Source organism: Salmo trutta, chromosome 24, assembly GCF_901001165.1.
Source record: "Salmo trutta chromosome 24, fSalTru1.1, whole genome shotgun sequence".
Lineage (NCBI taxonomy): Eukaryota > Metazoa > Chordata > Actinopteri > Salmoniformes > Salmonidae > Salmo > Salmo trutta.
In genome coordinates, this window is record NC_042980.1 from 48,101,878 (window position 1) to 48,129,377 (window position 27,500).

Below are 27,500 nucleotides of genomic sequence, written 5' to 3' on the forward strand. Positions count from 1 at the left end.
ACCGTCTGATGAAGGAGTGGGAGGATCTATGTTCCTACAAGGCTGAACCCAGTGCTGTCACTGTAGCGCAGAGTGAAGCCCACCTGGAGAAGAACCGCTGCCCTGACTCTCTGCCCTGTGAGTCTTATATACCTCTTCTCCTGTTTATCCTCCAGTCTCGGTCTGGGATTCAAACCAACTCAGACGAACAACCTGTGCACTGTGTTTTACTTAAAGTGGATTTCTGCTGAGCTGGCATCCGTAGTGTTTACAGCAAAAGTGATCTCAGAGCGAATGTCAGGGAAAATGCCTTTAAAAGTCTAACGCTGTTCACAGGCTGTTAATTAAACTGTGTTGGATTGAAATCTTATTTCTGTACCTCCTCTACATCTTGGTCAGTTACTATCTGTTCTGTACCTCTTGTACAGCTTGTTCAGTTACTATCTGTTCTCTTCTGTTCCTCCTGTACATCTTGGTCAGTCACTATCTGTTCTGTTCTGTACCTCCTGTACAGCTTGTTCAGTTACTATCTGTTCTCTTCTGTTCCTCCTGTACATCTTGGTCAGTCACTATCTGTTCTGTTCTGTTCCTCCTGTACATCTTGGTCAGTTACTATCTGTTCTGTACCTCCTGTACATCTTGGTCAGTTACTATCTGTTCTCTTCTGTTCCTCCTGTACATCTTGGTCAGTTACTATCTGTTCTCTTCTGTTCCTCCTGTACATCTTGGTCAGTTACTATCTGTTCTGTACCTCCTGTACAGCTTGGTCAGTTACTGTCTGTTCTGTTCCTACTGTACATCTTGGTCAGTTACTATCTGTTCTATTCCAGATGATCATTCCCGTGTGAAATTGAAGGCAGAGAGCAACTCCACCAAGGAGGACTACATTAATGCCAGCACCATAGTAAGATCTCTGACTGCTACTCTTGGTATGGTGATGGTGTAGACTTTGTCCCGTGGTTAACACATATTAAAAGATAATGTCACACGTCACAAATGTCATTATTATTCTCTCTCTGTAAACCCCAGATTGACCACGACCCTCGACTGCCTGCTTACATCGCCACCCAGGGACCACTGGCACACACCATCGCTGACTTCTGGCAGGTCGGTAGCACACACCATCGCTGACTTCTGGCAGGTCGGTAGCACACCATCGCTGACTTCTGGCAGGTCGGTATCACACACCATCGCTGACTTCTGGCAGCTCGGTAGCACACACCATCGCTGACTTCTGGCAGGTCGGTATCACACACCATCGCTGACTTCTGGCTGGTCGGTATCACACACCATCGCTGACTTCTGGCAGGTCAGTAGCACACACCATCGCTGACTTCTGGCAGGTCAGTATCACACACCATCGCTGACTTCTGGCAGGTCAGTATCACACACCATCGCTGACTTCTGGCAGGTCGGTAGCACACACCATCGCTGGCTTCTGGCAGGTCGGTAGCACACAGTACTCTGAGGAAACATTATTGCTAACGCTAAAGACTGTGGTAGGCAAAGGTGACCAATACTGCGTATTTGTTGTGTAGTAGTACATTGGACACGGATATCTCACAGTATGCCAGTATGCTGTTGTAACTGCCGTGTTGTAACATTTTTGTTGTTCTATAGACGGTCTGGGAGAATGGCTGCACAGTGATAGTGATGATTACAGCCCTGGTTGAGGATGGAGAGATTCAGTGTGTTCGCTACTGGCCTGACGAGGGATCCTCCCTCTACCACATCTATGAGGTGAGGGGTTTGACTTTGGATAGACACAGCTTGTGTGTGTGTGTGTGTGTGTGTGTGTGTGTGTGTGTGTGTGTGTGTGTGTGTGTGTGTGTGTGTGTGTGTGTGTGTGTGTGTGTGTGTGTGTGTGTGTGTGTGTGTGTGTGTGTGTGCGCGTCTCACTGTGACTGAGAATATTTTTATTATTGTTCTTCTTCTATGCTATTTTCTCTGTAAACAAATGAACAACATACTTTCAGCATGCTTATAGAGAAGGGCACTCAACATGTACTGCACTGATCTAAATGACTGATGATTGGTTGAAAGACATAAAATAATAAGAAGATTGTGGGAGCTGTACTGTTAGATTTCAGTGCAACCTTTGGTATTATTGACCATAACCTGTTGTTGAAAAAAAATATGTGTTATGGCTTTTCAACCTCTGTCATATCGTGGATTCAGAGCTACCTAATAGAACTCAAAGGGTTTTCTTTAATAGAAGCTTCTCTAATGTCAAACAAGTAAAGTGTGGTGTACCGCAGGGAAGCTCTCTAGGCCCTCTACTCTTTTCTATTTTTACCAATGACCTGCCACTGGCATTAAACAAAGCATGTGTGTCCATGTATGCTGATGATTCGACCATATACGCATCAGCAACTACAGCTAATGAAGTCACTGAAACCCTTAACTAAGAGTTGCAGTCTGTTTTGGAATGGGTGGGCAGTAATAAACTGGTCCTTAATATCTCTAAAACTAAGAGCATTGTATTTTGTACAAATCATTCCCTAAGTTGTAGACCTCAGCTGAATCTGGTAATGAATGATGTGGCTGTTGAACAAGTTGAGGAGACTAAATTACTTGGCGTTACCTTAGATTGTAAACTGTCATGGTCAAAACATATAGATTCAATGATTGTAAAGATGGGGAGAGGTCTGTCCGTCATAAAGAGATGCTCTGCTTTTTTGACACCACACTCCAAAAAGTAAGTTCTGCAGGTTCTAGTTTTGTCTTATCTTGATTATTGTCCAGTCATGTAGTCAAGTGCTGCAAAGAAAGGCCTCGTTAATTAAGCTGCTTCTGGCCCAGAACAGAGCGACACGTCTTGCTCTTCATTGTAATCAGAGGGCTGATATAAATACTATGCATGCCAATCTCTCTTGGCTAAGAGTTGAGGAGAGACTGACTGAATCACTTCTTCTTTTCATGAGAAAAATTAATGTTGGAAATTCCAAATGGTTTACATAGTCAACTTACACACAGCTCTGACACACACACTTACCCCACCAGACATGCCACCGGGGGTCTTTTCACAGTCCCCAGGTCAGAGCAAAAGTTCCCTACCTATCTCTATTTATATTATACATCTCTATGGATGTTCTCTACCAGGTGTGAAGTTATGTAATACATCTCTATGGATGTTCCCTATCAGGTGAATTTATATTATACATCTCTATAGATGTTCCCTACCAGGTGAATTTATATTATACATCTCTATGGATGTTCCCTACCAGGTGAATTTATATTACACATCTCTATGGATGTTCCCTATCAGGTGAATTTATATTATACATCTCTATAGATGTTCCCTACCAGGTGAATTTATATTATACATCTCTATAGATGTTCCCTATCAGGTGAATTTATATTATACATCTCTATAGATGTTCCCTACCAGGTGAATTTATATTATACATCTCTATAGATGTTCCCTACCAGGTGAATTTATATTATACATCTCTATGGATGTTCCCTACCAGGTGAATTTATATTATACATCTCTATAGATGTTCCCTACCAGGTGAATTTATATTATACATCTCTATGGATGTTCCCTACCAGGTGAATTTATATTATACATCTCTATGGATGTTCCCTACCAGGTGTGAAGTTATATTATACATCTCTATGGATGTTCCCTACCAGGTGAATTTATATTATACATCTCTATAGATGTTCCCTATCAGGTGAATGTATATTATACATCTCTATGGATGTTCCCTACCAGGTGAATTTATATTATACATCTCTATGGATGTTCCCTATCAGGTGAATTTATATTATACATCTCTATGGGTGTTCCCTACCAGGTGAATTTGGTCTCTGAACACATCTGGTGTAAAGACTTCCTGGTTCGTAGTTTCTACCTGAAGAACGTTCAGACCCAGGAGACTCGTACCTTGACACAGTTCCACCTGCTCAGCTGGCCCGCCAACGGAATCCCTACCTCCACACGCCCTCTGCTGGACTTCCGCAGGTACTGTACGGCAAATAACCTAGCAGTTAGAGCTTTGGACCAGTAACTGAAAGGTTGCTGGTTTGAATATTCCGAGCCGTCAAGGTGAAAAATTCTGTCAATGTGTCCTTGAGCAAGACACTTAAACCCTAATTTGTTCCAGGTGCGCCGTACTACTATGCCTGACCCTGTAAAACAATATATTTCACTGCACCTATCCAGTCTATGTGACAATATATTTCACTCACTGTAAAACAATATATTTCACTCCACCTATCCGGTCTATGTGGCCCTGTCTTCCTGGTTCTGCTATGTATGATACTGTAGCTGTAACCTAGTAGCAGATGGGGGGTCTGTGAAACTCACTCCTCAGCCTCAGGTGTCTCCTCTTGCACTGCCGAATAGGATAAGAAGCTTCGGGAGGGCGGTCATGTCTGTTTGCGAGGCAGAGGTTCTGGGTTAGAGCTTTGGGTATGAGCCGAATCAGGAGGAAGCTGTACTCGCTAAGCGAACAGTGTGACGTCCTTTTCACTAGCATATGGCCAGTGATGCACCATATAGGGTCCTGTATGGCTTAGCCTCCTTGACCCTTGACCCTGACATGATTAATGAAACCCGTGTACTGTATATTTGCCTTCATTTTTAGTTGTCCCTCCCTGATTGTCCCTCTCTTCCTCTAGCCATCTCTCGTTCCAAGACCATCCCTCTATATCCCTCCCTCCCTCTCTCTCAGTGACGGTGGTCAGCAATAGGCCCTTGGGGTTCCCACATCTCCCAGTGTCATTTTTGTGATTTGCAGCTAGTAGTCTGGGTCCAGTTGCATAGTCACAAAAATGATTATTGGCAGGTGTGACTGCAGCAGGAGTCGACACTGGCCGGATAGTCCATCAGTCTCCTCCCCCTTTCTTCCTTCCTTCCTTCCTTCCATCCTTCACTTCCTTCTAACCTTCCTTCCTTCTAACCTTCCTTCCTTCTAACCTTCCATCCTTCTAACCTTCCTTCCTTCTAACCTTCCTTCCTTCTAACCTTCCTTCCTTCTAACCTTCCATCCTTCTAACCTTCTAACCTTCCTTCCTTCTAACCTTCCATCCTTCTAACCTTCCATCCTTCTAACCTTCCTTCCTTCTAACCTTCCATCCTTCTTTTCTTCCTTCCCTCCTTTACTCCTCCCTCACTTTCTGTCCTTTCCACTGAAGGGTTGAGTTTCTCTAACCTCAAACTCAAAGACTAATGTGTTTTAACTAATTTTAATTGTTATCCTTTAGGCAGGCAGAGTTAGGAATTATGTTTTTCTGTGCATGGTTTAAAAGATCAGTACAGTAGAAATGTAACACAGTACTTGTATGCAGTAACCAATTTAAACTTGTCAGCTAAAATTATATTTTATGATATACTCTCCATCACTCCTCCCTCCATGCCTCACCCTCCCTCTCTCCCTCCCTCCCTCCCTCTCTCCCACCCACCCCTCCCTCCCTCCATGCCTCTCCCTCTCTCCCACCCACCCACCCACCCCTCCCTCTCTCCCACCCCGTCCCTCACTCTCTCTCTTCCTCCCTCCCTCTCACCCACCCACCCACCCCTCCCTCCCTCCATGCCTCTCCCTCTCTCCCACCCACCCACCCCTCCCTCTCTCCCACCCCGTCCCTCACTCTCTCTCTCCCTCCCTCCCTCTCACCCACCCACCCATCCCTCCCTCCCTCCATGCCTCTCCCTCTCTCCCACCCCGTCCCTCACTCTCTCTCTCCCTCCCTCCCTCTCACCCACCCACCCACCCCTCCCTCTCTCCCACCCCGTCCCTCACTCTCTCCCTCCCTCTCACCCACCCACCCACCCCTCCCTCTCTCCCACCCACCACTCTCTCTCTCCCTCCCTCCCTCTCACCCACCCACCCACCCCTCCCTCTCTCCCACCCCGTCCCTCACTCTCTCTCTCCCTCCCTCCCTCTCTCCCACCCACCCCTCTCTCTTTCCCTTCCTCTCCTCTGTCTCCCTCCAACAGGAAGGTGAATAAGTGCTACAGAGGTCGATCCTGCCCCATCATCGTCCACTGCAGGTAAACCTAGCTCAGTGTTTTCATCGACAAAGGGCCCTAGAAGTTGGCCGTACAGCACAAACAGGTAGAACAGACTTTTGCGTCCCTTTTGATATTTTAAGTAGAAATTGTGCAACAATATTGAATAAAAAAAAAGCATGTTATATTAAATGAAGGGCCCTTTAATATAGACCACAAGGACAATTCAATACATCTGATTTTAAATATGAATAAAGACTTGCTAAAGTGCAAAAAAATTCATCATTTTGACTAGGTTTTGGCCTTTCTAGGGAGTTTTTCCTAGCCACCGTGCTTCTACACCTGCATTGCTTGCTGTTTGGGGGTTTTAGGCTGGGTTTCTGTACAGCACTTTGAGACATCAGCTGATGTAAGAAGGGCTATATAAATACATTTGATTTGATTCAATTGCCATTCCCAATTAGACACAAGCTTCCAATCCCCTCTGTCACGAGGGGATCTTTGGCTGATTTAATATGAAATTACAATCAACTCTTACTTTATTTTACACTTAATAGGCACTTAAAATATTATTTTTTTTCTTTCTTTAACCTCTTTGATATTGGAAAAGTTTAAAATGTGCGCTTTATGACAGAATGTTACAATTAGATGAAATCAAATGTTGGTGATTTAAAAAAAAATAAACAATTTAAAAGGTTTTGGAACCTCTAACCTTGACAATTTAACTGGAAAACCTCATGGGTCCACTCGCAATGGCTGCCAATCCCACCCATTACGCCATCATTGAATAGGGACACCCGTTCTATAGATTCCATTTCTACAGTCTTTATGACTTGCTGTGTGATTTGACGAGGTAATTTCCTGTCTCGTACAGTGACGGCACTGGCAGAACTGGAACCTACATCCTTATTGACATGGTCCTCAATCGCATGGCTAAGGGTGAGTCAGACATCTTGATCTTGTCAGACATCTTTGATTTTGTTTGGCCTTGTAGTTTTATATCACTAGATAGACATCTATACAGTATTGCGAGTCAGTAACTCCTTGTTAGTGAAATGTGATTTCCCCCCCCCCATGTCGTAATGCGTACTGTGTGTTTCTAGGCGTGAAGGAGATTGACATTGCTGCAACATTGGAACACATTCGGGATCAGAGAGCGAACTTAGTCCGCACCAAGGTATAGCCTTCTTAACTACATGTCTCATGGCACCAGCATGATCTGTCTATCTGTGTGTGTGTGTGTGTGTGTGTGTGCGTGTGCGTGTGCGTGTGTGTGTATCTCTGACAGTCTCCCTCCCTTTCTGTCTCCCTCTCAGGACCAGTTTGAGTTTGCCCTGACCGCCGTGGCAGAAGAAGTCAATGCCATCCTGAAGTCTCTGCCACAGTGAACCATGTGTCTACCACCTCTACCACCGTACAACTAGAATTACCATGAAAGTTATGCATCATCATACCAATGACGGCCATATTGAGTGTCCCCCATGATTGTACCAGTCACACTGCTGTGGTCTGAGGGGCTGTTGACGATCTAGTAATTCTATTTCTATGGCCATTATTAACCCTTCGTCTACATCCAGATACACAACCAGGGAGGAACTACATTTCCCAGAGTCCATTACTACTACACCAATGACCATAGGAGTCAGCGAGACCAAACAAACAGATCTGAGACCAGGCTACTGTTATTATGCATTAATAATGAAATTAAATTAGGTTTTAATAAATCCTGTCGATTATTCAGATCAGACAAAAACACTTTAAATGTACAGTAGGACCCCTTCACAGTGTCTTGTTATTGGATTTTAGATTAAGATCTGGTCTTAAAATACTGTGACTTGATTCTGTAACATTTCTCCTTTCTCACTCTGATTCTCAGTCTCAGACATGTCTCACTAGAGATATTACAATTACCACGATCCCTCCTGTTCTGTTGTCATGGAGATGTTGTTTTACCACGATCCCTCCTGTTCTGTTGTCATGGAGATGTTGTTTTACCATGATCCCTCCTGTTCTGTTGTCATGGAGATGTTGTTTTACCATGATCCCTCCTGTTCTGTTGTCATGGAGATGTTGTATTACCATGATCCCTCCTGTTCTGTTGTCATGGAGATTGTGCATTACCATGATCCCTCCTGTTCTGTTGTCATGGAGATTGTGCATTACCATGATCCCTCCTGTTCTGTTGTCAAGGAGATGTTGTGTTACCAGGATCCCTCCTGTTCCGTTGTCAAGGAGATGTTGTATTACCATGATCCCTCCTGTTCTGTTGTCATGGAGATGTTGTGTTACCAGGATCCCTCCTGTTCTGTTGTCAAGGAGATGTTGTATTACCATGATCCCTCCTGTTCTGTTGTCATGGAGATGTTGTGTTACCAGGATCCTTCCTTTTCTGTTGTCATGGAGATGGTGTATTACCATGATCCCTCCTGTTCTGTTGTCATGGAGATGTGTTACCAGGATCCCTCCATTTCTGTTGTCATGGAGATGGTGTATTACCATGATCCCTCCTGTTCTGTTGTCATGGAGATGTCGTTTAAAACCACATTGTACTCTAGAAGGTATCCATCCATATAACTTAACAGCATGAGGCACATGGCTTGTTTATGCAAGAAGACAGAGACCCTGACTATGGTGAGGATGAAGTGAGGGACATACTAGTGTATCATACAGTACACCAGTTTCTCTAAGCAGCTGGTTTATGCCTCTGACTTTAATTCTAAACCTAATGATTTATTTCTATTCATTTTGTAATGGAACTACTACCGTACACTGACTACCTAATCACTCACATCTGAATCATATCAATTAGTGTCTTCGGTGTTACTGTAAAACCTCTGTGATTCTTGTAAATTATTCACCTAATAATTTCTTATATGTTTATTAATGTAGCAAACACACAGAAAACAACTATAAAAATATTTTTCACTCAATGTATGTAATTAAATCTCTATTGTGATGTGGTGCAACAGCATAGAGTGGTCAGACTGTGTTCTTTTCCATTCACATCCCATAATTAGGAACCAATGTCTACATCCCTACATCCCATAATACTGACAGGTAACCATTAGGAACCAATGTCTACATCCCTACATCCCATAATACTGACAGGTAACCATTAGGAACCAATGTCTACATCCCTACATCCCATAATACTGACAGGTAACCATTAGGAACCAATGTCTACATCCCTACATCCCATAATACTGACAGGTAACCATTAGGAACCAATGTCTACATCCTATAATACTCATTTACATTTACATTTAAGTCATTTAGCAGACGCTCTTATCCAGAGCGACTTACAAATTGGTGCATTCACCTATAATATCCAGTAGAACAAACACTTTACAATAGTGCATCTAAATCCTTTAAAGGGGGGGGGGTTAGAAGGATTACTTTATCCTATCCCAGGTATTCCTTAAAGAGGTGGGGTTTCAGGTGTCTCCGGAAGGTGGTGATTGACTCCGCTGTCCTGGCATCGTGAGGGAGATTGTTCCACCATTGGGGTGCCAGAGCGGCGAGCAGTTTTGACTGGGCTGAGCGGGAACTGTGCTTCCTCAGAGGTAGGGAGGTGAGCAGGCCAGAGGTGGATGAACGCAGTGCCCTTGTTTGGGTGTAGGGCCTGATCAGAGCCTGAAGGTACGGAGGTGCCGTTCCCCTCACAGCTCTGTAGGCAAGCACCATGGTCTTGTAGCGGATGCGAGCTTCAACTGGAAGCCAGTGGAGAGAGCGGAGGAGCGGGGTGACGTGAGAGAACTTGGGAAGGTTGAACACCAGACGGGCTGCGGCGTTCTGGATGAGTTGTAGGGGTTTGATGGCACAGGCAGGGAGCCCAGCCAACAGCGAGTTGCAGTAATCCAGACGGGAGATGACAAGTGCCTGGATTAGGACCTGCGCCGCTTCCTGTGTGAGGCAGGGTCGTACTCTGCGAATGTTGTAGAGCATGAACCTACAGGATCGGGTCACCGCCTTGATGTTAGTGGAGAACGACAGGGTGTTGTCCAGGATCACGCCAAGGTTCTTAGCACTCTGGGAGGAGGACACAAGGGAGTTGTCAACCGTGATGGCGAGATCATGGAACGGCAGTCCTTCCCCGGGAGGAAGAGCAGCTCCGTCTTGCCGAGGTTCAGCTTGAGGTGGTGATCCGTCATCCATACTGACAGGTAACCATTAGGAACCAATGTCTACATCCCATAATACTGACAGGTAACCATTAGGAACCAATGTCTACATCCCATAATACTGACAGGTAACCATTAGGAACCAATGTCTACATCCCATAATACTGACAGGTAACCATTAGGAACCAATGTCTACATCCCATAATACTGACAGGTAACCATTAGGAACCAATGTCTACATCCCATAATACTGACAGGTAACCATTAGGAACCAATGTCTACATCCCATAATACTGACAGGTAACCATTAGGAACCAATGTCTACTGAAAGCTGTCCCGCTGACCACAGACGTCACTTCAACATCTAGTTTTGATTCACATTTGGTTGAGTTGCCAAACTAACGTGAATTCTGAGTAAAATTGACAAAAGTTCCTCAAATTCCTGTACGTTGATGACTTTTTGCAAATCCAATCAGTTTTTTCGCACCTCTCTGATTCGGAGGGGTTGGGTTAAATGCAGACTGACACATTTCAGTTGAAAGCATTCAGTTGTACAAAATAACTAGCTATCCCCCCTTTCCCTTTCCACGTTTATTCAGTTGAATCACATCGAATCACACTGAATCACAGTCGTTGTTGAAATGACGTAGAAACAACGTTAAATCAACCAGTGGGGGGCCCTCACAAAGAAAACATGTCACATTTGCAGATTCCTATCTGAAATAGCTATTTTCACATGTTAAGCTTAAATTTAACATGTGAAACTATATTTACATGTATTTAATTCAGTAGCAGCGCGTGGGTAATATCACTGGGGAAGCCAATCCCCCTCCCCCCATACTACAACCATATAACAACCTATGTGTTGTCATAATTGCACTTGTTTTCATGCGCCAGGACCAATCACAGTTGAGTTCGCTCAGTTTAGCTCAACGCTGATTGGCTAATTTTGGATACTTTTTTTTTGTCAAGGGAGGCCTCCCTTTGCCTTCCAAGCTACGGGCGGCAACAATGTCCTACTCGTTTGGACCAGACAGCATCAGATAGATGGTCTACATGTAGAGAGACAAGAGGGGAACTGTTTCGCTGGCTGGGATGCTTTCTCCTGTGAGATATTATGAAACACAGAGAGACGAAAGATACATCTTTTTTATTATTATGGGGGGGGTTTTTTGGTCTGTTTTTTTGTCATCCATGAATACACGCCACTAATTAAATGTTGAGTTCACATGTTAACACCACCTTTTCACATGTGAGGAGAATAACATGTGAATTGCAGTTTCACATGTGATATTTGAAGTTTCACATGTTAAAAACTTTCACGTGAGAATCTCAGTTTCATGTGAAAAACAAATCACGTGTGAAAATCCCATTTGCAGTTTCACATGTAAGAAACTCCACATTATTCCAATGTTTGTTAAAACATAGATGAAAACAAACACTGTAAAGCCTAAAAACAGGGTTAAAACTATACATTTTGATCTCATGAATGGTCAGTCCTCGCATTCATAGCATAATCTATGGATTTGTCCAGCTGCATCCCTCAGCTTTTTACTGAAACGGTGGTGGGGAGATCCTGGCCTTTGGTAATGTTACCCTGGTCTTTGGTAATGTTACTCTGGCCTTTGGTAATGTTACCCTGGCCTTTGGTAATGTTACCCTGGTCTTTGGTAATGTTACCCTGGCCTTTGGTAATGTTACCCTGGCCTTTGGTTATGTTACCCTGGCCTTTGGTAATGTTACCCTGGCCTTTGGTAATGTTATCCTGGCCTTTGGTAATGTTACCCTGGCCTTTGGTAATGTTACCCTGGCCTTTGGTTATGTTACCCTGGCCTTTGGTAATGTTACCCTGGCCTTTGGTAATGTTACCCTGGCCTTTGGTAATGTTACCCTGGCCTTTGGTTATGTTACCCTGGCCTTTGGTAATGTTACCCTGGCCTTTGGTAATGTTACCCTGGCCTTTGGTAATGTTACCCTGGCCTTTGGTAATGTTACCCTGGCCTTTGGTAATGTTAACCTGGCCTTTGGTAATGTTACCCAGGCCTTTGGTAATGTTACCCTGGCCTTTGGTTATGTTACCCTGGCCTTTGGTTATGTTACCCTGGCCTTTGGTAATGTTACCCTGGCCTTTGGTTATGTTACCCTGGCCTTTGGTTATGTTACCCTGGCCTTTGGTAATGTTACCCTGGCCTTTGGTTATGTTACCCTGGCCTTTGGTTATGTTACCCTGGCCTTTGGTTATGTTACCCTGGCCTTTGGTAATGTTACCCTGGCCTTTGGTTATGTTACCCTGGCCTTTGGTTATGTTACCCTGGCCTTTGGTAATGTTACCCTGGCCTTTGGTTATGTTACCCTGGCCTTTGGTAATGTTACCCTGGCCTTTGGTAATGTTAACCTGGCCTTTGGTTATGTTACCCTGGCCTTTGGTAATGTTACCCTGGCCTTTGGTTATGTTACCCTGGACTTTGGTAATGTTACCCTGGCCTTTGGTTATGTTACCCTGGCCTTTGGTAATGTTACCCTGGCCTTTGGTTATGTTACCCTGGCCTTTGGTAATGTTACCCTGGCCTTTGGTAATGTTACCCTGGCCTTTGGTAATGTTACCCTGGCCTTTGGTAATGTTACCCTGGCCTTTGGTAATGTTACCCTGGCCTTTGGTAATGTTACCCTGGCCTTTGGTAATGTTACCCTGGCCTTGGTAATGTTACCCTGGCCTTTGGTATGTTACCCTGGCCTTTGGTAATGTTACCCTGGCCTTTGGTATGTTACCCTGGCCTTGGTATGTTACCCTGGCCTTTGGTAATGTTACCCTGGCCTTTGGTTATGTTACCCTGGCCTTTGGTAATGTTACCCTGGCCTTTGGTAATGTTACCCTGGCCTTTGGTTATGTTACCCTGGCCTTTGGTAATGTTACCCTGGCCTTTGGTAATGTTACCCTGGACTTTGGTAATGTTACCCTGGCCTTTGGTAATGTTACCCTGGCCTTTGGTAATGTTACCCTGGACTTTGGTAATGTTACCCTGGCCTTTGGTTATGTTACCCTGGCCTTTGGTTATGTTACCCTGGCCTTTGGTAATGTTACCCTGGCCTTTGGTAATGTTACCCTGGCCTTTGGTAATGTTACCCTGGCCTTTGGTAATGTTACCCTGGCCTTTGGTAATGTTACCCTGGACTTTGGTAATGTTACCCTGGCCTTTGGTTATGTTACCCTGGCCTTTGGTAATGTTACCCTGGCCTTTGGTAATGTTACCCTGGCCTTTGGTAATGTTACCCAGGCCTTTGGTAATGTTACCCTGGCCTTTGGTAATGTTACCCTGGCCTTTGGTAATGTTACCCTGGCCTTTGGTTATGTTACCCTGGCCTTTGGTTATGTTACCCTGGCCTTTGCTTACGCTGCCTTTTCTCCAATTGCAAGTTTTAGCAGGTTGACTCCAGCAACATAGCACCCTGCATCCCACTGCTGGTTTACCTCTGAAGCTAAGTGGGGTCGGTCCTGGTTGTTCCCTGGATGGGAGACCAGATGTAGCTGGAAGTGGAGAAATAATCATGTGTTTTCATATGTAATACCTTCATGTTTTTTTGTTGTTGATGTGAGGGGGGTGCTCAGTGTAAAGGTTCAGTTTGGTACAACCAGACTAACATTCAAGGTGGTGTTGTAAATGGATCAACTTTCAATTCATATATAGATAACTTTATTATCATACATTTCCATGGTATTGAAACATGTAGTCATGGTTTAAAATGCTTTCCAGGACACTTCTCTTATAAGACACGTTAAAATGCTAATTATTTAATGTGGATGAGTTTACTTATGGTTGAAAATACTTTACAAAGAGTCTTTCATTTAGCTATATACACACACACACTCACACATACATAGTACATACATTTGTTTTTATCAGTTTACTTTCCTTTTTCAAATAAAACTTTGAAAAGTGTTGATCAGCCGGTACAGTAAGCCAGGGGGGGTGGGCTGAGAGACAACAGTAAGCCGAAGGGGGCGGGCTGAGAGACAAGGTGCACCATTGGGAGATTTGACCTTTGACCTGTTGGGAGCAAACGGATATGGACGCAACATTAGAGCCACAGCAAAGGCTGCTGGGGAGTTACAGCACACCTCTCTCTAGTCCACATCTATACGTATCTATCCCAATCTGTTCATCCTGGGTTAACTAGCTAGTAACTATCGTGTTCATCCTGGGTTAACTAGCTACTAGCTATCGTGTTCATCCTGGGTTAACTAGCTACTAGCTATCCTGTTCATCCTGGGTTAACTAGCTACTAGCTATCGTGTTCATCCTGGGTTAACTAGCTAGTAGCTATCCTGTTCATCCTGGGTTAACTAGCTACTAACTATCGTGTTCATCCTCGGTTAACTAGCTACTAGCTATCCTGTTCATCCTGGGTTAACTAGTTACTAGCTATCCTGTTCATCCTCAGTTAACTAGCTATCCTGTTCATCCTGGGTTAACTAGTTACTAGCTATCCTGTTCATCCTCGGTTAACTAGCTATCCTGTTCATCCTCAGTTAACTAGTTACTAGCTATCCTGTTCATCCTCGGTTAACTAGCTACTATCTATCCTGTAATCAAACCTCCCCCTACATCTACCCCAATCTGTTCATCCTGCCTCCCTGTCCAAGGTTCACCCATTCTCACTATTGAATAGGTTATATTAACTTCCATACATCCTACTGTAAACATGGCAACAACAAAAAATCTGTTGTACGTTCTCTTCTATATCCTCTATGTTCTCTTGTGATAACCAGAGGTCTACTACTCAGGTCTTCTACTACGGGGAGTATTGGAGGGCAAAACACAGGGTAAGGTTGTGGTTTGGAGAGTAAACAGGTGGGCTGCTGGTTGGACCCAGAGTTTAGTGGTGTTCTAGGGGTGACGGGGGGCAGGATGGGATGAAGGGTTGGATGACGCAACAGTGAAGGTGGGAGGAGCTGATGATGGAGGAGGAGACTGTTTTGTTTGGGCTTTACCTCAGGCTCAGAGGTCAGGGGTCAGACGGGCAACGGCCAATCAGATCAGCCCGTGAAGGCCTGGAAGTGTGAGTCTGAAACAGGAAGCACAGCAAGTAAGAAGAGTGACACAGAAAAAAAAAACGCCAGGTTTTGGCTAGATGGAATACAACGACTGACCAAAAGTTGCATGGCTCCAGTCGCTTCGGGGACGACTGTAGAATTTGAGCTAAAGTCACTTCTGTCCGTAGCTGTACCCCATCTAGCCAAAACCAAAAGACCAGAACAAAATAATAAATACAACTAGGGGAATCTAGAACTTAATCAGAGCCTGTATTCACAAAGTGTCTCAGAGTAATAATGCTGATCTAGGATCAGTGTTGCCCCTTAACGTCCTAATTAATAACAAGGAGGACCTGATCCTAGACACTTTGCCTCTTAAAGGTATTCTATCCAGGCTGTATCACAACCAGCCGTGATTGGGAGTCCCATAGGGCGGCGCACAGTTGGCCCAACGTCGTCCAGGGTTTGGCCGGTGTACTCCATCATTGTAAATAAGACTTTATTCTTAACTGACTTGCATACTTAAATAAAGGTTAAATAAATAAAGGTTAAATAAATAATTTAAAAGTTGATTATTATGAGGCTGCTAGGTTTTTCTACATGGCTCTCTTTATGGTGAGAGAGCAATATTCTACGGCTCTTTTTCACCAGAATAACAAATCTGGTTTTGGAGTATAGCTGTTATTGGTGGTGATTGGAATGCCATGCTCGATGTGAATCTTGACAAGCAACCAAAGCCTACTACACTAAAGATAGGCTCTAGGTCAAAAGCTATACACCAAATGTTAGATGGGATTGGTCTAACGGATGTGTGGAGGCTTTTCAATCCTGCCAATAGAAATGATACACGTTATTCTAATCTGCATAAATCATACTGCAGGGTTGACTTGTTTCCTGGTTCCCCGGATCACCACTGATTTAGTTCAGAAATGTACTATTGGGTCTATCCATATCTCCAATCCCGCCCCAGTTTCATTCCAGCTTCCTTATTTCCAATCCAAACCCCCAGAGGTTCAATTGGCAATGTAATAAGTCTGTACTATCAGAGTCCTGCTGCAGATATTTATTCAGGTGATTGATAATGATGACAATGTTTCGTTATTAACTTTGAGGCTAAATCCTATTATATACCCACTATTGTGGTTCCAGACCCAACTGATTTGTGCAAAATAGGCAGTCCTACTCTGTCAGGAGATTGTTAGAAGTACTGCAGTATGCTAAAGTCAAAGAAAGGCGGTGCTCTAGTGGTGACATTAGATTCCCGAAGAAAGAAAACATTTGATAGAATTGAGTGGTACCATCTTTTTAAGACTGCAACAATTGTCTTTTGGAGAGGCACTCACTGACTGGGGGTCAGACTTATTTACTCAGCCCCTCAAGCAGGTGTTCCTATAAATGGCACAGTATTGCATCCCTTCCTCATAGGCTAGAGGTACAAAACAAGGGTGTCCTCAATCTCCCCTCTTATTTGCTTTGGTTATGAAACAAGCAGAGTTTATCCTCTGTCCCCAATGCTCATTCAGATATTTAATGACTTCAGTTACTTTTCTGGTTATAAGATTAATTTTGGGAAACCAATGGCTCTCCCACTTGGAAAATAAAGAAACGCGGATGATTTAGCACATGTTCCGTTCCAGCTGTCACACAGGGTGTTCAAATACCTGGGATTTTTTATTTATTTTTCTTTTGATGAGCTATTGAAAATTAATATCAATCATGTGTTTAAAACTATTAAGAAATACCTTCAAAGTTGGTCCCCTCTACCAATCTCAATGCTTGGAATAATTGGCATTATTAAAATGAATGTACTTCCCAGAATCCTCTATCCACTGCAAATGTTGCCCAACTCCATCCCTGTTTCTAGAAAAAAAATTTTTTTTAGGATGCTACATGGTTTGATTCGTAAGTTTGTGTGGAAGAATAAGCATCCTAGATTTAAACTCCAAAAATGACAGTTGCCTGTACAAAGAGGAGGATTAGCACTACCTAATTTCATATATTACCATTGGGCCTCACAAATGAGGTCTATTGTTGATTGGATAAAGAATGATGATAACTCCTCCTTCTTAGATCTGCAGGCAATTGGTTCCAAATAAGTCTCGTTCGTTGACCTACCAATTATTTGTAATGTAAATGCAATTAAGGGTTTAAAGGAGAATCTTATCATTAAAAACACCCTGAAATCTTGGAATCGAGTACGGAACCATTTTGGAATACAGAATTGCCATTCTTCTCTGTCACCAATTGTGAATAATCCTGACTTTGTACCATCCTGTCTGTATATGGGCTTTCAAAGTTGGAATGATGCTGGTATACTCAAGATGAATGATCTGTTTGATAATGGGGTATTGAAATCCTTCCAACAACTCCAAACTGAATTTAACCTCCAGCAGTCTCAGTTCTTCTGCTAATTGTAGCTCAGAAGCTATATTAACTCTGTACCTCAATATAAAACTATATTAACTCTGTACCTCAGTATAAAACTATATTAACTCTGTACCTCAATATAAAACTATATTAACTATGTACCTCAATATAAAACTATATTAACTCTGTACCTCAATATAAAACTATATTAACTCTGTACCTCAATATAAAACTCTGTACCTCAATATAAAACTATATTAACTCTGTACCTCAATATAAAACAGCCTTGAACACTAATCAATATAAAACAGCCTTGAACACTAATCAATATAAAACACCCTTGAACACTAATCAATATAAATCAGCCTTGAACACTAATCAATATAAATCAGCCTTGAACACTAATCAATATAAAACAGCATTGAACACTAATCAATATAAAACACCCTTGAACACTAATCAATATAAATCAGCCTTGAACACTAATCAATATAAATCAGCCTTGAACACTAATCAATATAAATCAGCCTTGAACACTAATCAATATAAAACAGCATTGAATACTAATCAAGCTAAAAAAAAAAACCTCTTAACTTATTCCAAGCTGTAAAAGCATCATCTGTTAGCAGAAGATGTCGAGCTATATCTGAAGGAGGATATTTGGCAAACAAACTCTGTTGAATGGCAACAACAACAAAAAAGATCATGCTCTAACAAATCCTATGAAACCAAATTCAAAAATGATTCGTAGACTCTATGTTATCCCAATTACTAGATGTAAATATGTCCTATTGTGCGTCCTAAATGTTAAACAGAACTATCTATCTATCTATCTATCCATCCATCCATCCCTCCATCCCTCCATCCCTCCCTCCCTCCATCCATCCCTCCATCCCTCCATCCCTCCATCCCTCCATCCATCCATCCATCCCTCCATCCATATATCTATCTATCTATCTATCTATCTATCTATCTATCTATCTATCTATCTATCTATCTATCTATCTATCTATCTATCTATCTATCTATCTATAGTATCTATCTATCTATCTATCTATCTATCTATCCATCCATCCATCCCTCCATCCCTCCCTCCCTCCATCCCTCCATCCATATATCTATCTATCTATCTATCTATCTATCTATCTATCTATCTATCTATCTATCTATCTATCTATCTATCTATCTATCTATCTATAGTATCTATCTATCTATCTATCTATCTATCTATCTATCTATCTGTTCAAGACACAGACAACATAAGGTCAGGGTTGGGGACTGACTGACTGACTGATTGTACTCAAACAACATTATTATCCTACATGTCTGAATTTGCATTCTACATCGTAGACAACAGTTAATTTATTCGAAAAATAAAGCTTTCATTGGCTTCAATCACTCTTACTTTGAAAATAAACTCCACGTAAATGCATCATAACACCCCCCCATATAGGTAAAAAAAAATAAAACAATCCATGACCTAATAACATTGACTTATCACACACACACACACACACACACACACACACACACACACACACACACACACACACACACACACACACACACTCCATGAATCACTTTAAACAGACTTGTATAGTATACCTACGATGGCTCTTAAACAGACTTCTATAGTATACCTACAATGGCTTTTAAACAGACTTCTATAGTATACCTATGATGGCTTTTAAACAGACTTCTATAGTATACCTACAATGGCTTTTAAACAGACTTCTATAGTATTCCTACGATGGCTCTTAAACAGACTTCTATAGTATACCTACGATGGCTTTTAAACAGACTTCTATAGTATACCTATGATGGCTCTTAAACAGACTTCTATAGTATACCTACAATGGCTTTTAAACAGACTTCTATAGTATACCTACGATGGCTCTTAAACAGACTTCTATAGTATACCTACAATGGCTTTTAAACAGACTTCTATAGTATACCTACAATTGCTTTTAAACAGACTTCTATAATATACCTACGATGGCTCTTAGACTTCTATAATATACCTACAATGGCTCTTACATTGGCTCTTGAACAGACTTCTATAGTATACCTACAATGGCTTTTAAACAGACTTCTATAGTATACCTACGATGGCTCTTAAACAGACTTCTATAGTATACCTATGATGGCTCTTAGACAGACTTCTATAGTATACCTATGATGGCTCTTAAACAGACTTCTATAGTATAACTACAATGGCTCTTACATTGGCTCTTAAACAGACTTCTATAATATACCTACAATGGCTTTTAAACAGACTTCTATTGTATACCTACGATGGCTCTTAAACAGACTTCTATAGTATACCTACAATGGCTTTTAAACAGACTTCTATAGTATACCTACGATGGCTCTTAAACAGACTTCTATAGTATACCTATGATGGCTCTTAAACAGACTTCTATAGTATACCTACGATGGCTCTTAGTTTGGCACTTAGAAATAGGTTTAACCCAGGTCCATAACATCACTTTCTAGAATAAGGACAACGGATGCAATGAAATATATTTGGATGTAATCAAAGTATCTAAAGCAAAAAGGAAATATTTGTATTACTATAATTTGAATATTATTTACACAGAATTACCAAAGTTAATGTTTGTTTAGTGCCTTTGTATGTCTGGATGATGCCTGTGAGTTTCTGCCATTTTAAATGTGCCCAGTAATTATCATTGATAAGGGAATTTATATGTTTAAAGGTAATGACTAAAGAATTGCACCCTGAACTGTAATTATGACATGATGTAAAATATATAATGAATAATTAGACAAACGTAACTATTAGTAATTATTAGATTCTGTAACATGTATAATGAATTAGAATGATAAACTTCAGTCTAATACGGTTTGGTCGAGACAAGTAGAAATGTGTGTGTGTGTGTGTGACTAAAAAAACACAGAGAACAATTAAACTGTGTTTGACCTGACCTGGTTAGAACTCTGAGAAACTTACGATAGGACAGGGAGTCCTGTCAAGGTCCCTCTAATCTCTGGGGAATGGAACTGCCAGCTTGGTAGTGATAAACAGTGGTGAGAACTATGGGGAAGGATACATCCTACCTACTGTTCGTGTGTATGTATGTGCGTAGGCTATCTACTGTTTGTGTGTAGGTATGTGCTTAAGTAGGGAAAGAGTCAGTTATAAAATGGCATGTCTTTGTATTATGGACTTTAGAACGTTCTTGTGAATAAACTTTACGGACCTTTTGCATAAAGACCCTGGGTTTACGGACCTTTTGTAAGACCCTGGGTTTAATTATTATTAAACACAGAGAATTAGTCAAAGCTTAAATAATTGTTAGTTATTATCATTGGGATTGAAAATTCTCGTGACAATCATGGAGTGTGTTTCTGCCATTTTAAAGTATGTAGACTATAGAAGTCTGTTTAAAAGCCAAAATGTAAGTTATAAAATTATATTCATTTAAATTAATTTAACATTTGAAACATTTCACAACTATTCATATTTTGCTGCACATAACATTGAGCTTCTGTGTCAGGGGCACATTCCATATGGGTGTCTGAAACCCCTCCGAAACACACACAGTAGTGAACAGACAAGACACACACAGTAAGTCAGGCACACAGCCCCGGCAGACTGTGTATGGAAGATAGAAGCACCTCTGATAGACACAGCAATCCAAAGCTAGCTTAACGGATGCAACAAACCCCCCATGGCTATCCAACTCGATGGATTTTCAATTCACAGAGCGGATAAGACATCGGTTTTAGGGAAATAGAAAGGGGGAGGGGGTATGTCTCTTCATCAACAACAAATGTTGTTCTGACTCTAACGCAGTGGAAGTCTCAACCTATTGTTCACCTGTCTTGGAATACCTGGATGGTCAAATGCCAACCCTTTTACCTCCCGAGAGAGCTTTCATCTGTTATAGCATGCTGAATATATTCCACTTCAGGACAACAACAAGCTGGCACGATGAACTGTACGAGGCTATAAACAAGCAGGAAACCATGCACCCAGAGGCTGCTTTTCTGGTTGACAGGGATTTTATGTTTGCATCACTAAGACACGTGATGCCCAACTTCCATCAGCACGTCTCCTTCGCCATTAGTTGTGATAAAGTCTTAGACCACCGTTTCTCTACACACAAGCAAGCATACAGTGGCTTGTGAAAGTATTCACCCCACCCTTGGCATTTTTCCTATTTTGTTGCCTTACAACCTGGAATTAAAATAGATTTTTTTTTTGGGGGGGGGGGGGTGTTTGTATCATTTGATTTACACAACATGTCTACCACTTTGAAGATGAAAAATATTTTTTATTGTGAAACAAACAATAAATAAGACAAAAAAACTAAAAACTTGAGCATGCATATCTATTCACCCCCCCAAAGTCAATACTTTGTAGAGCCTCCTTTTGCAGCAATTACAGCTGCAAGTCTCTTGGGTTATGTTTCTATAAGCTTGGCACATCTAGCCACTGGGATTTTTGCCCATTCTTCCCAGCAAAACTGCTCCAGCTCCTTGAAGTTGGATGGGTTCCGCTGGTGTACAGCAATCTTTAAGTCATACCACAGATTCTCAATTGGATTGAGGTCTGGGCTTTGACTAGGCCATTCCAGGACAGTTAAATGTTTCCCCTTAAACCACTTGTGTTGCTTTAGCAGTATGCTTAGGGTCATTGTCCTGCTGGAAGGTGAATCTCTGTCCCAGTCTCAAATCTCTGGAAGGAAGACTGAAACAGGTTTCCCTCAAGAATTTCCCTGTATTTAGCGCCATCCATCATTCCTTCAATTCTGAATAGAGTTTCAGAAGAAAGTTCTTTGTTTCTGGCCATTTTGAGCCTGTAATCGAACCCACAAATGCTGATGCTCCAGATACTTAACTAATCTAAAGAAGGCCAGTTTTATTGCTTCTTTAATCAGGACGACTGTTTTTAGCTGTGCTAACAAAATTGCAAAAGGATTTTCTAATGATCAATTAGCATTTTAAAATGATAAACTTGGATTAGCTAACACAACGTGCCATTGGAACAAGATCACTTTTATAGCAACACTCTCCTCCTCTCACCTTTTCTGTTTGTTTGCGGACTTCAATGAACAACACATCAGCTGTGTGTGACCAAACGAAAAAACCACAGCCTACATCGTTGTCCCCATATTAGCTAAAGTAATGTCCTAGTCAACATAGCTAATAGAACAAATGCGTTAGTAAACCCGTTACAATCATGCAGTAACATTACCGTGTATAATCAGTTTAGCAGTTACACCGGTGGGCCCCGGTGGCATTAAACTAATAAAACCAAAAGCTTACCTTGACTTGGAAGAGTTCCAGTGTTGCGTTGGATAGCCATAGCACGCTAGCTAACATAGCATCCCTCTGTTTGAATAATTATAACTTGACTTGGAAGAGTTCCAGTGTTGCGTTGGATAGCCATAGCACACTAGCTAACATAGCATCCCTCTGTTTGAATAATTATAACTTGATTTGGAAGAGTTCCAGTGTTGCGTTGGATAGCCATAGCACGCTAGCTAACATAGCATCCCTCTGTTTGAATAATTATAACTTGACTTGGAAGAGTTCCAGTGTTGCGTTGGATAGCCATAGCACGCTAGCTAACATAGCATCCCTCTGTTTGAATAATTATAACTTGACTTGGAAGAGTTCCAGTGTTGCGTTGGATAGCCATAGCACGCTAGCTAACATAGCATCCCTCTGTTTGAATAATTATAACTTGACTTGGAAGAGTTCCAGTGTTGCGTTGGATAGCCATAGCACGCTAGCTAACATAGCATCCCTCTGTTTAAATAATTAAACTAGCTGCATTTACTAGATAAAACAGAAATGTCTCTTTCTTCTCCTTCATTTTTAAAGAAATTAAGTTGTTCTAAACTGTTCAACTATTATTGTCTTTCTCTCTCTCTGAGTCAACTACTCACCACATTTTATGTACTGCAGTGCTAGCTAGCTGTAGCTTATGCTTTCAGTACAAGATTATTTCTCTGATACTTTGATTGGGTGGACAACATGTCAGTTCATGCTGCAAGAGCTCTGATAGGTTGGAAGATGTCCTCCGGAAGTTGTCATAATTACTGAGTAAGTCTATGGAAGGGGGTGAGAACCATGAGCCTCCTAGGTTTTGTATTGAAGTCAATGTACCAAGAGGAGGACGGAAGCTAGCTATCCTCCGGCAACACCGTGGCTCTACCCTACAGAGTGCTGTTGAGGCTATTTTTAACCTTTATTTAACTAGGCAAGTCAGTTAAGAACAAATTCTTATTTTACAATGAAGGGCTACCCCGAACAAACCCTCCTCTAACCCGGAATACACTGGGCCAATGGGACTCCCACTCACGGCCGGTTGTGATACAGCCCGGGATCGAACCGGGTCTGTAGTGACGCCTTAGACCGCTGCGCCACTCGAGAGACCCTCCTGTAGACCTTCATTGCAAAACAGTATGTTATAATCAATTATTCGGTGACGTGAATATATTTAGCATAGTTTTATCTAAAAAGGATAACTTTTTCAATGTTTCACTATTTTTATGAAATCTACTGAGGAGGATGGTCTTCCCCTTCCTCCTCTGGGGAGCCTCCACTGATTCACACCCCTTGACTTTTTCCATATTTTGTTGTGTTACAACCTGAATCTTAAATGGATTATATTGCGATTTTTTTGCCACTGGTTTAAACACATTACCCCATAAGCGAATTATGTTTTTCGAAAAGTATACAAATGTATAAAAAATTAAAAGCTGAAATGTCCCGAGTCAATAAGTATTCAACCCCTTTGTTATGACAAGCCTAAATAAGTCCAGGAGTAAAAATGTGCTTAACAAGTCCAACATAAATTGCATGGACTCATTCTGTGTGCAACAATCGTGTTTAAAGTGATTTTTGAATGACTACCTCATCCATGTACCCCAGATATACAATTATCTGTAAGGTCGAGCAGTGAATTTCAAACACAGATTCAACCAGGGAGGTTTTTTTAATGCCTCGCAAAGAAGGGCACCTATTGGTAGATGGGTAAAAAAAAAAATCAAAAGCAGATACTGAATATCCCTTTGAGCATGGTGAAGTTATTAATTACACTTTAGGTGGTATATCAATACACCCAGTCACTACAAAGACACAGGCATCCTTCCTAACTCAGTTGCCAGGGAGGAAGGAAAGCGCTCTGGGATTTCACCATGAAGCCAATGGTGACTTTAAAACAGTTACAGAGTTGAATGGCTGTGATAGGAGAAAACTGAGGATGGATCAACAACACTGTAATTACTCCACAATACTAACCTAAATGACAGAGTGAAAAGAAAGAAGCCTGTACAGAATAAAAACATTCCAAAACATGCATCTTGTTTGCAACAGGGCACTAAAGTAACTAAAATGTCCTGAATACAAAGTGTTATGAATACAACACAACACATTACTGAGTACCTCTTTCCATATTTTAAAGCATAGCGGTGGCTGCATCATGTTATGGGTATGCTTGTAATCATCAAGGACTGGAGAGTATTTTGGGATTTAAAAAAATTACGGAAAGGAGCTAAGCATATGCAAAATCCTAGAGGAACACCTGGTTTCCACCAGACACCGGGAGATTAATTCACCTTTCATTAGGACAATAACCTAAAACACAAGGCCAAATCTTGCTTACCAAGAAGACAGTGAATGTTCCTAAGTGGCCTATTTACAGTTTGGACTTAATTCTGCTTGAAAATCTATGGCAAAACTTTAAAATGGCTGTCTAGAAACGATCAACAAGCAACTTGACAGACGTTTTTTTTAAGAATAATGTGCAGATATTGTACAATCCAGATGTGCAAAGCTCTTAGAGACTTACCCAGAAAGACTCACAGATGTAATCGCTGCCAAAGCTGATTCTAACATGTATTGACTGATGGGTGTAGATTGGGGAGAATTCTTTTTTTTAAATTAATGTTGAACTCAGGCTGTAACACAACAAAATGTGGAATTAGTCTAGGGGTATGAATACTTTCTGAAGGCAGTGTAAATGCATGGTTAATTAAACATGTGAATACCTCCCTCCATCCCTCACTGTGTAAACACACCTACACTGACACACTTACACACACAGTCACACTAACACCCGGACACATACACTCGCACACACGCACACACGCACACACACACCACCACACACACCACCACACACACACCACCACACACACACCACCTCAGACTCACCACCACACACACACACCACCACAGACTCACCACCACACACACACTCACACACTAACATGAAGCCACTACTTATTCTGATGCCATACTGTTGATCATTATTATTATCATAATTATTATTATCATTATTATTATTATTATCATTATTATTATCATTATTATCATTATTATTATTATCATTATTATTATTATCATTATTATCATTATTATTATCATTATTATCATTATTATTATCATTATTATCATTGTTATTATCATTATTATTATTATTATTATCATCATTATTATTATCATTGTTATTATAATTATTATCATTGTTATTATCATTATTATCATTATTATTATCATTATTATCATTATTATTATCATTATTATTATCATTATTATTATCATTATTATCAATATTATTATCATTATTATCATCTGTCACGTCCTGACCAGGTAAAGAGGTCATTTGCCATAGTAATATGGTCAGGGCGTGGCAGGGGGATGTTTTGTGTGGGTTTTGGGGTTTTCTGTTTCTATGTGGGAGTGTTCTAGTTTTCTATTTCTATGTGTTGTTTTTCCATGTTTGGCCGGGTATGGTTTCCAATCAGAGGCAGGTGTCTTTCGTTGTCTCTGATTGGAAGCCATACTTAGGCAGCCTGTTTTCCTTTGGGGTTTGTGGGTAGTTGTGTTTCTATTTAGTCTAAGTGTACCTGACGGGACTGTCGTTGATCGTTTTGTTGTTTTTCGTTAAAGTGTCTTCATTAAAGAATTAAGAATGAGCACTATCCACGCCGCGTCTTGGCCTCCCTTCAACAACCCCTGTGACAGTTATCATTATTATCAATATTATTATCATTATTATCATTATTATTATCATTATTATTATTATTATCATTATTATTATCATTATTATCAATATTATTATCATTATTATTATCATTATTATTATCATTATTATAATAATAATTATTATTATTATCATTATTATTATCACTATCATTATTGTTAGCATTATTATCATTATTATAATAATACTTATTACAATAATTATAATTATAATCATTATTACCATTATCGCTATTATGAACATTATTATTATTAATATGATCGTTATTATCATTATTATTATTCATATCATTATCATTATTATTAGCAATATTTTTATTCATATTATCATTATCATTATTATCATTATTAATATCATTATCATTATTATCATTATTAATATCATTATCATTGTTATCATTATCATTATTCATATCATTATCATTATCAATATTATTATTCATATTATCATTATTATTGTCATCATTATTATTATTATCATCATTATTATTAATAATATTGTTATTATTATTTTCATTATTGTTACTATCATTATTTTTATTTATATTATTACTATTATCATTATTACTATTATTATTTATATACCAGTCATTATTTTCTGCTACCAGTCACTTTCAAGAAATCCCTGTATACTCCAGTAGCCCTGACTACATGTCCATATCTACCTCAATACTCCAGTATCCCTGCCTACATGTCCATATCTACCTCAATACTCCAGTATCCCTGACTACATGTCCATATCTACCTCAATACTCCAGTATCCCTGACTACATGTCCATATCTACCTCAATACTCCAGTATCCCTGCCTACATGTCCATATCTACCTCAATACTCCAGTATCCCTGACTACATGTCCATATCTACCTCAATACTCCAGTATCCCTGACTACATGTCCATATCTTCCTCAATACTCCAGTATCCCTGACTACAGGTCCATATCTACCTCAATACTCCAGTATCCCTGACTACATGTCCATATCTTCCTCAATACTCCAGTATCCCTGACTACATGTCCATAT

General features: G+C 40.8%; 2 protein-coding genes and 1 long non-coding RNA gene across 4 annotated transcripts in view; 1 reads left to right on the forward strand and 2 right to left on the reverse strand.

Annotated features, from left to right (window-relative positions):
- Positions 1 to 8,931, forward strand: part of LOC115161409 (receptor-type tyrosine-protein phosphatase-like N) — a gene marked incomplete in the record, with an annotated part of 90,204 nt that extends 81,273 nt beyond the window's left edge. Inside the window, 9 exon segments of the mRNA XM_029712374.1 lie at positions 1 to 117; positions 810 to 883; positions 1,009 to 1,086; positions 1,600 to 1,719; positions 3,783 to 3,949; positions 5,927 to 5,980; positions 6,813 to 6,877; positions 7,042 to 7,115; positions 7,255 to 8,931. Coding sequence (XP_029568234.1) covers positions 1 to 117; positions 810 to 883; positions 1,009 to 1,086; positions 1,600 to 1,719; positions 3,783 to 3,949; positions 5,927 to 5,980; positions 6,813 to 6,877; positions 7,042 to 7,115; positions 7,255 to 7,326 — 821 coding nt within the window.
- Positions 8,932 to 13,734: 4,803 nt separating this feature from the next.
- dnajb2 (DnaJ heat shock protein family (Hsp40) member B2) overlaps positions 13,735 to 27,500 on the reverse strand; it is a 36,231-nt gene continuing 22,465 nt past the window's right edge. The window contains exons 10-11 of one of the 2 annotated variants that reach the window (XM_029712398.1): positions 15,050 to 15,123; positions 13,735 to 14,105 (exon numbers count right to left, since the gene is read on the reverse strand). In XM_029712398.1, coding sequence (XP_029568258.1) covers positions 15,095 to 15,123 — 29 coding nt within the window. In that variant the 3' untranslated portion in view covers positions 13,735 to 14,105; positions 15,050 to 15,094. Of the gene's footprint in view, positions 15,124 to 27,500 lie in introns of both variants that reach the window. The other variant, XM_029712397.1, reaches the window with a different exon arrangement.
- Positions 18,683 to 21,640, reverse strand: LOC115161429 (uncharacterized). The gene is made up of 2 exons (XR_003869256.1): positions 20,710 to 21,640; positions 18,683 to 20,679 (listed from the first exon to the last, which is right to left on the reverse strand). It is a non-coding gene; the product is annotated as an uncharacterized LOC115161429 (long non-coding RNA).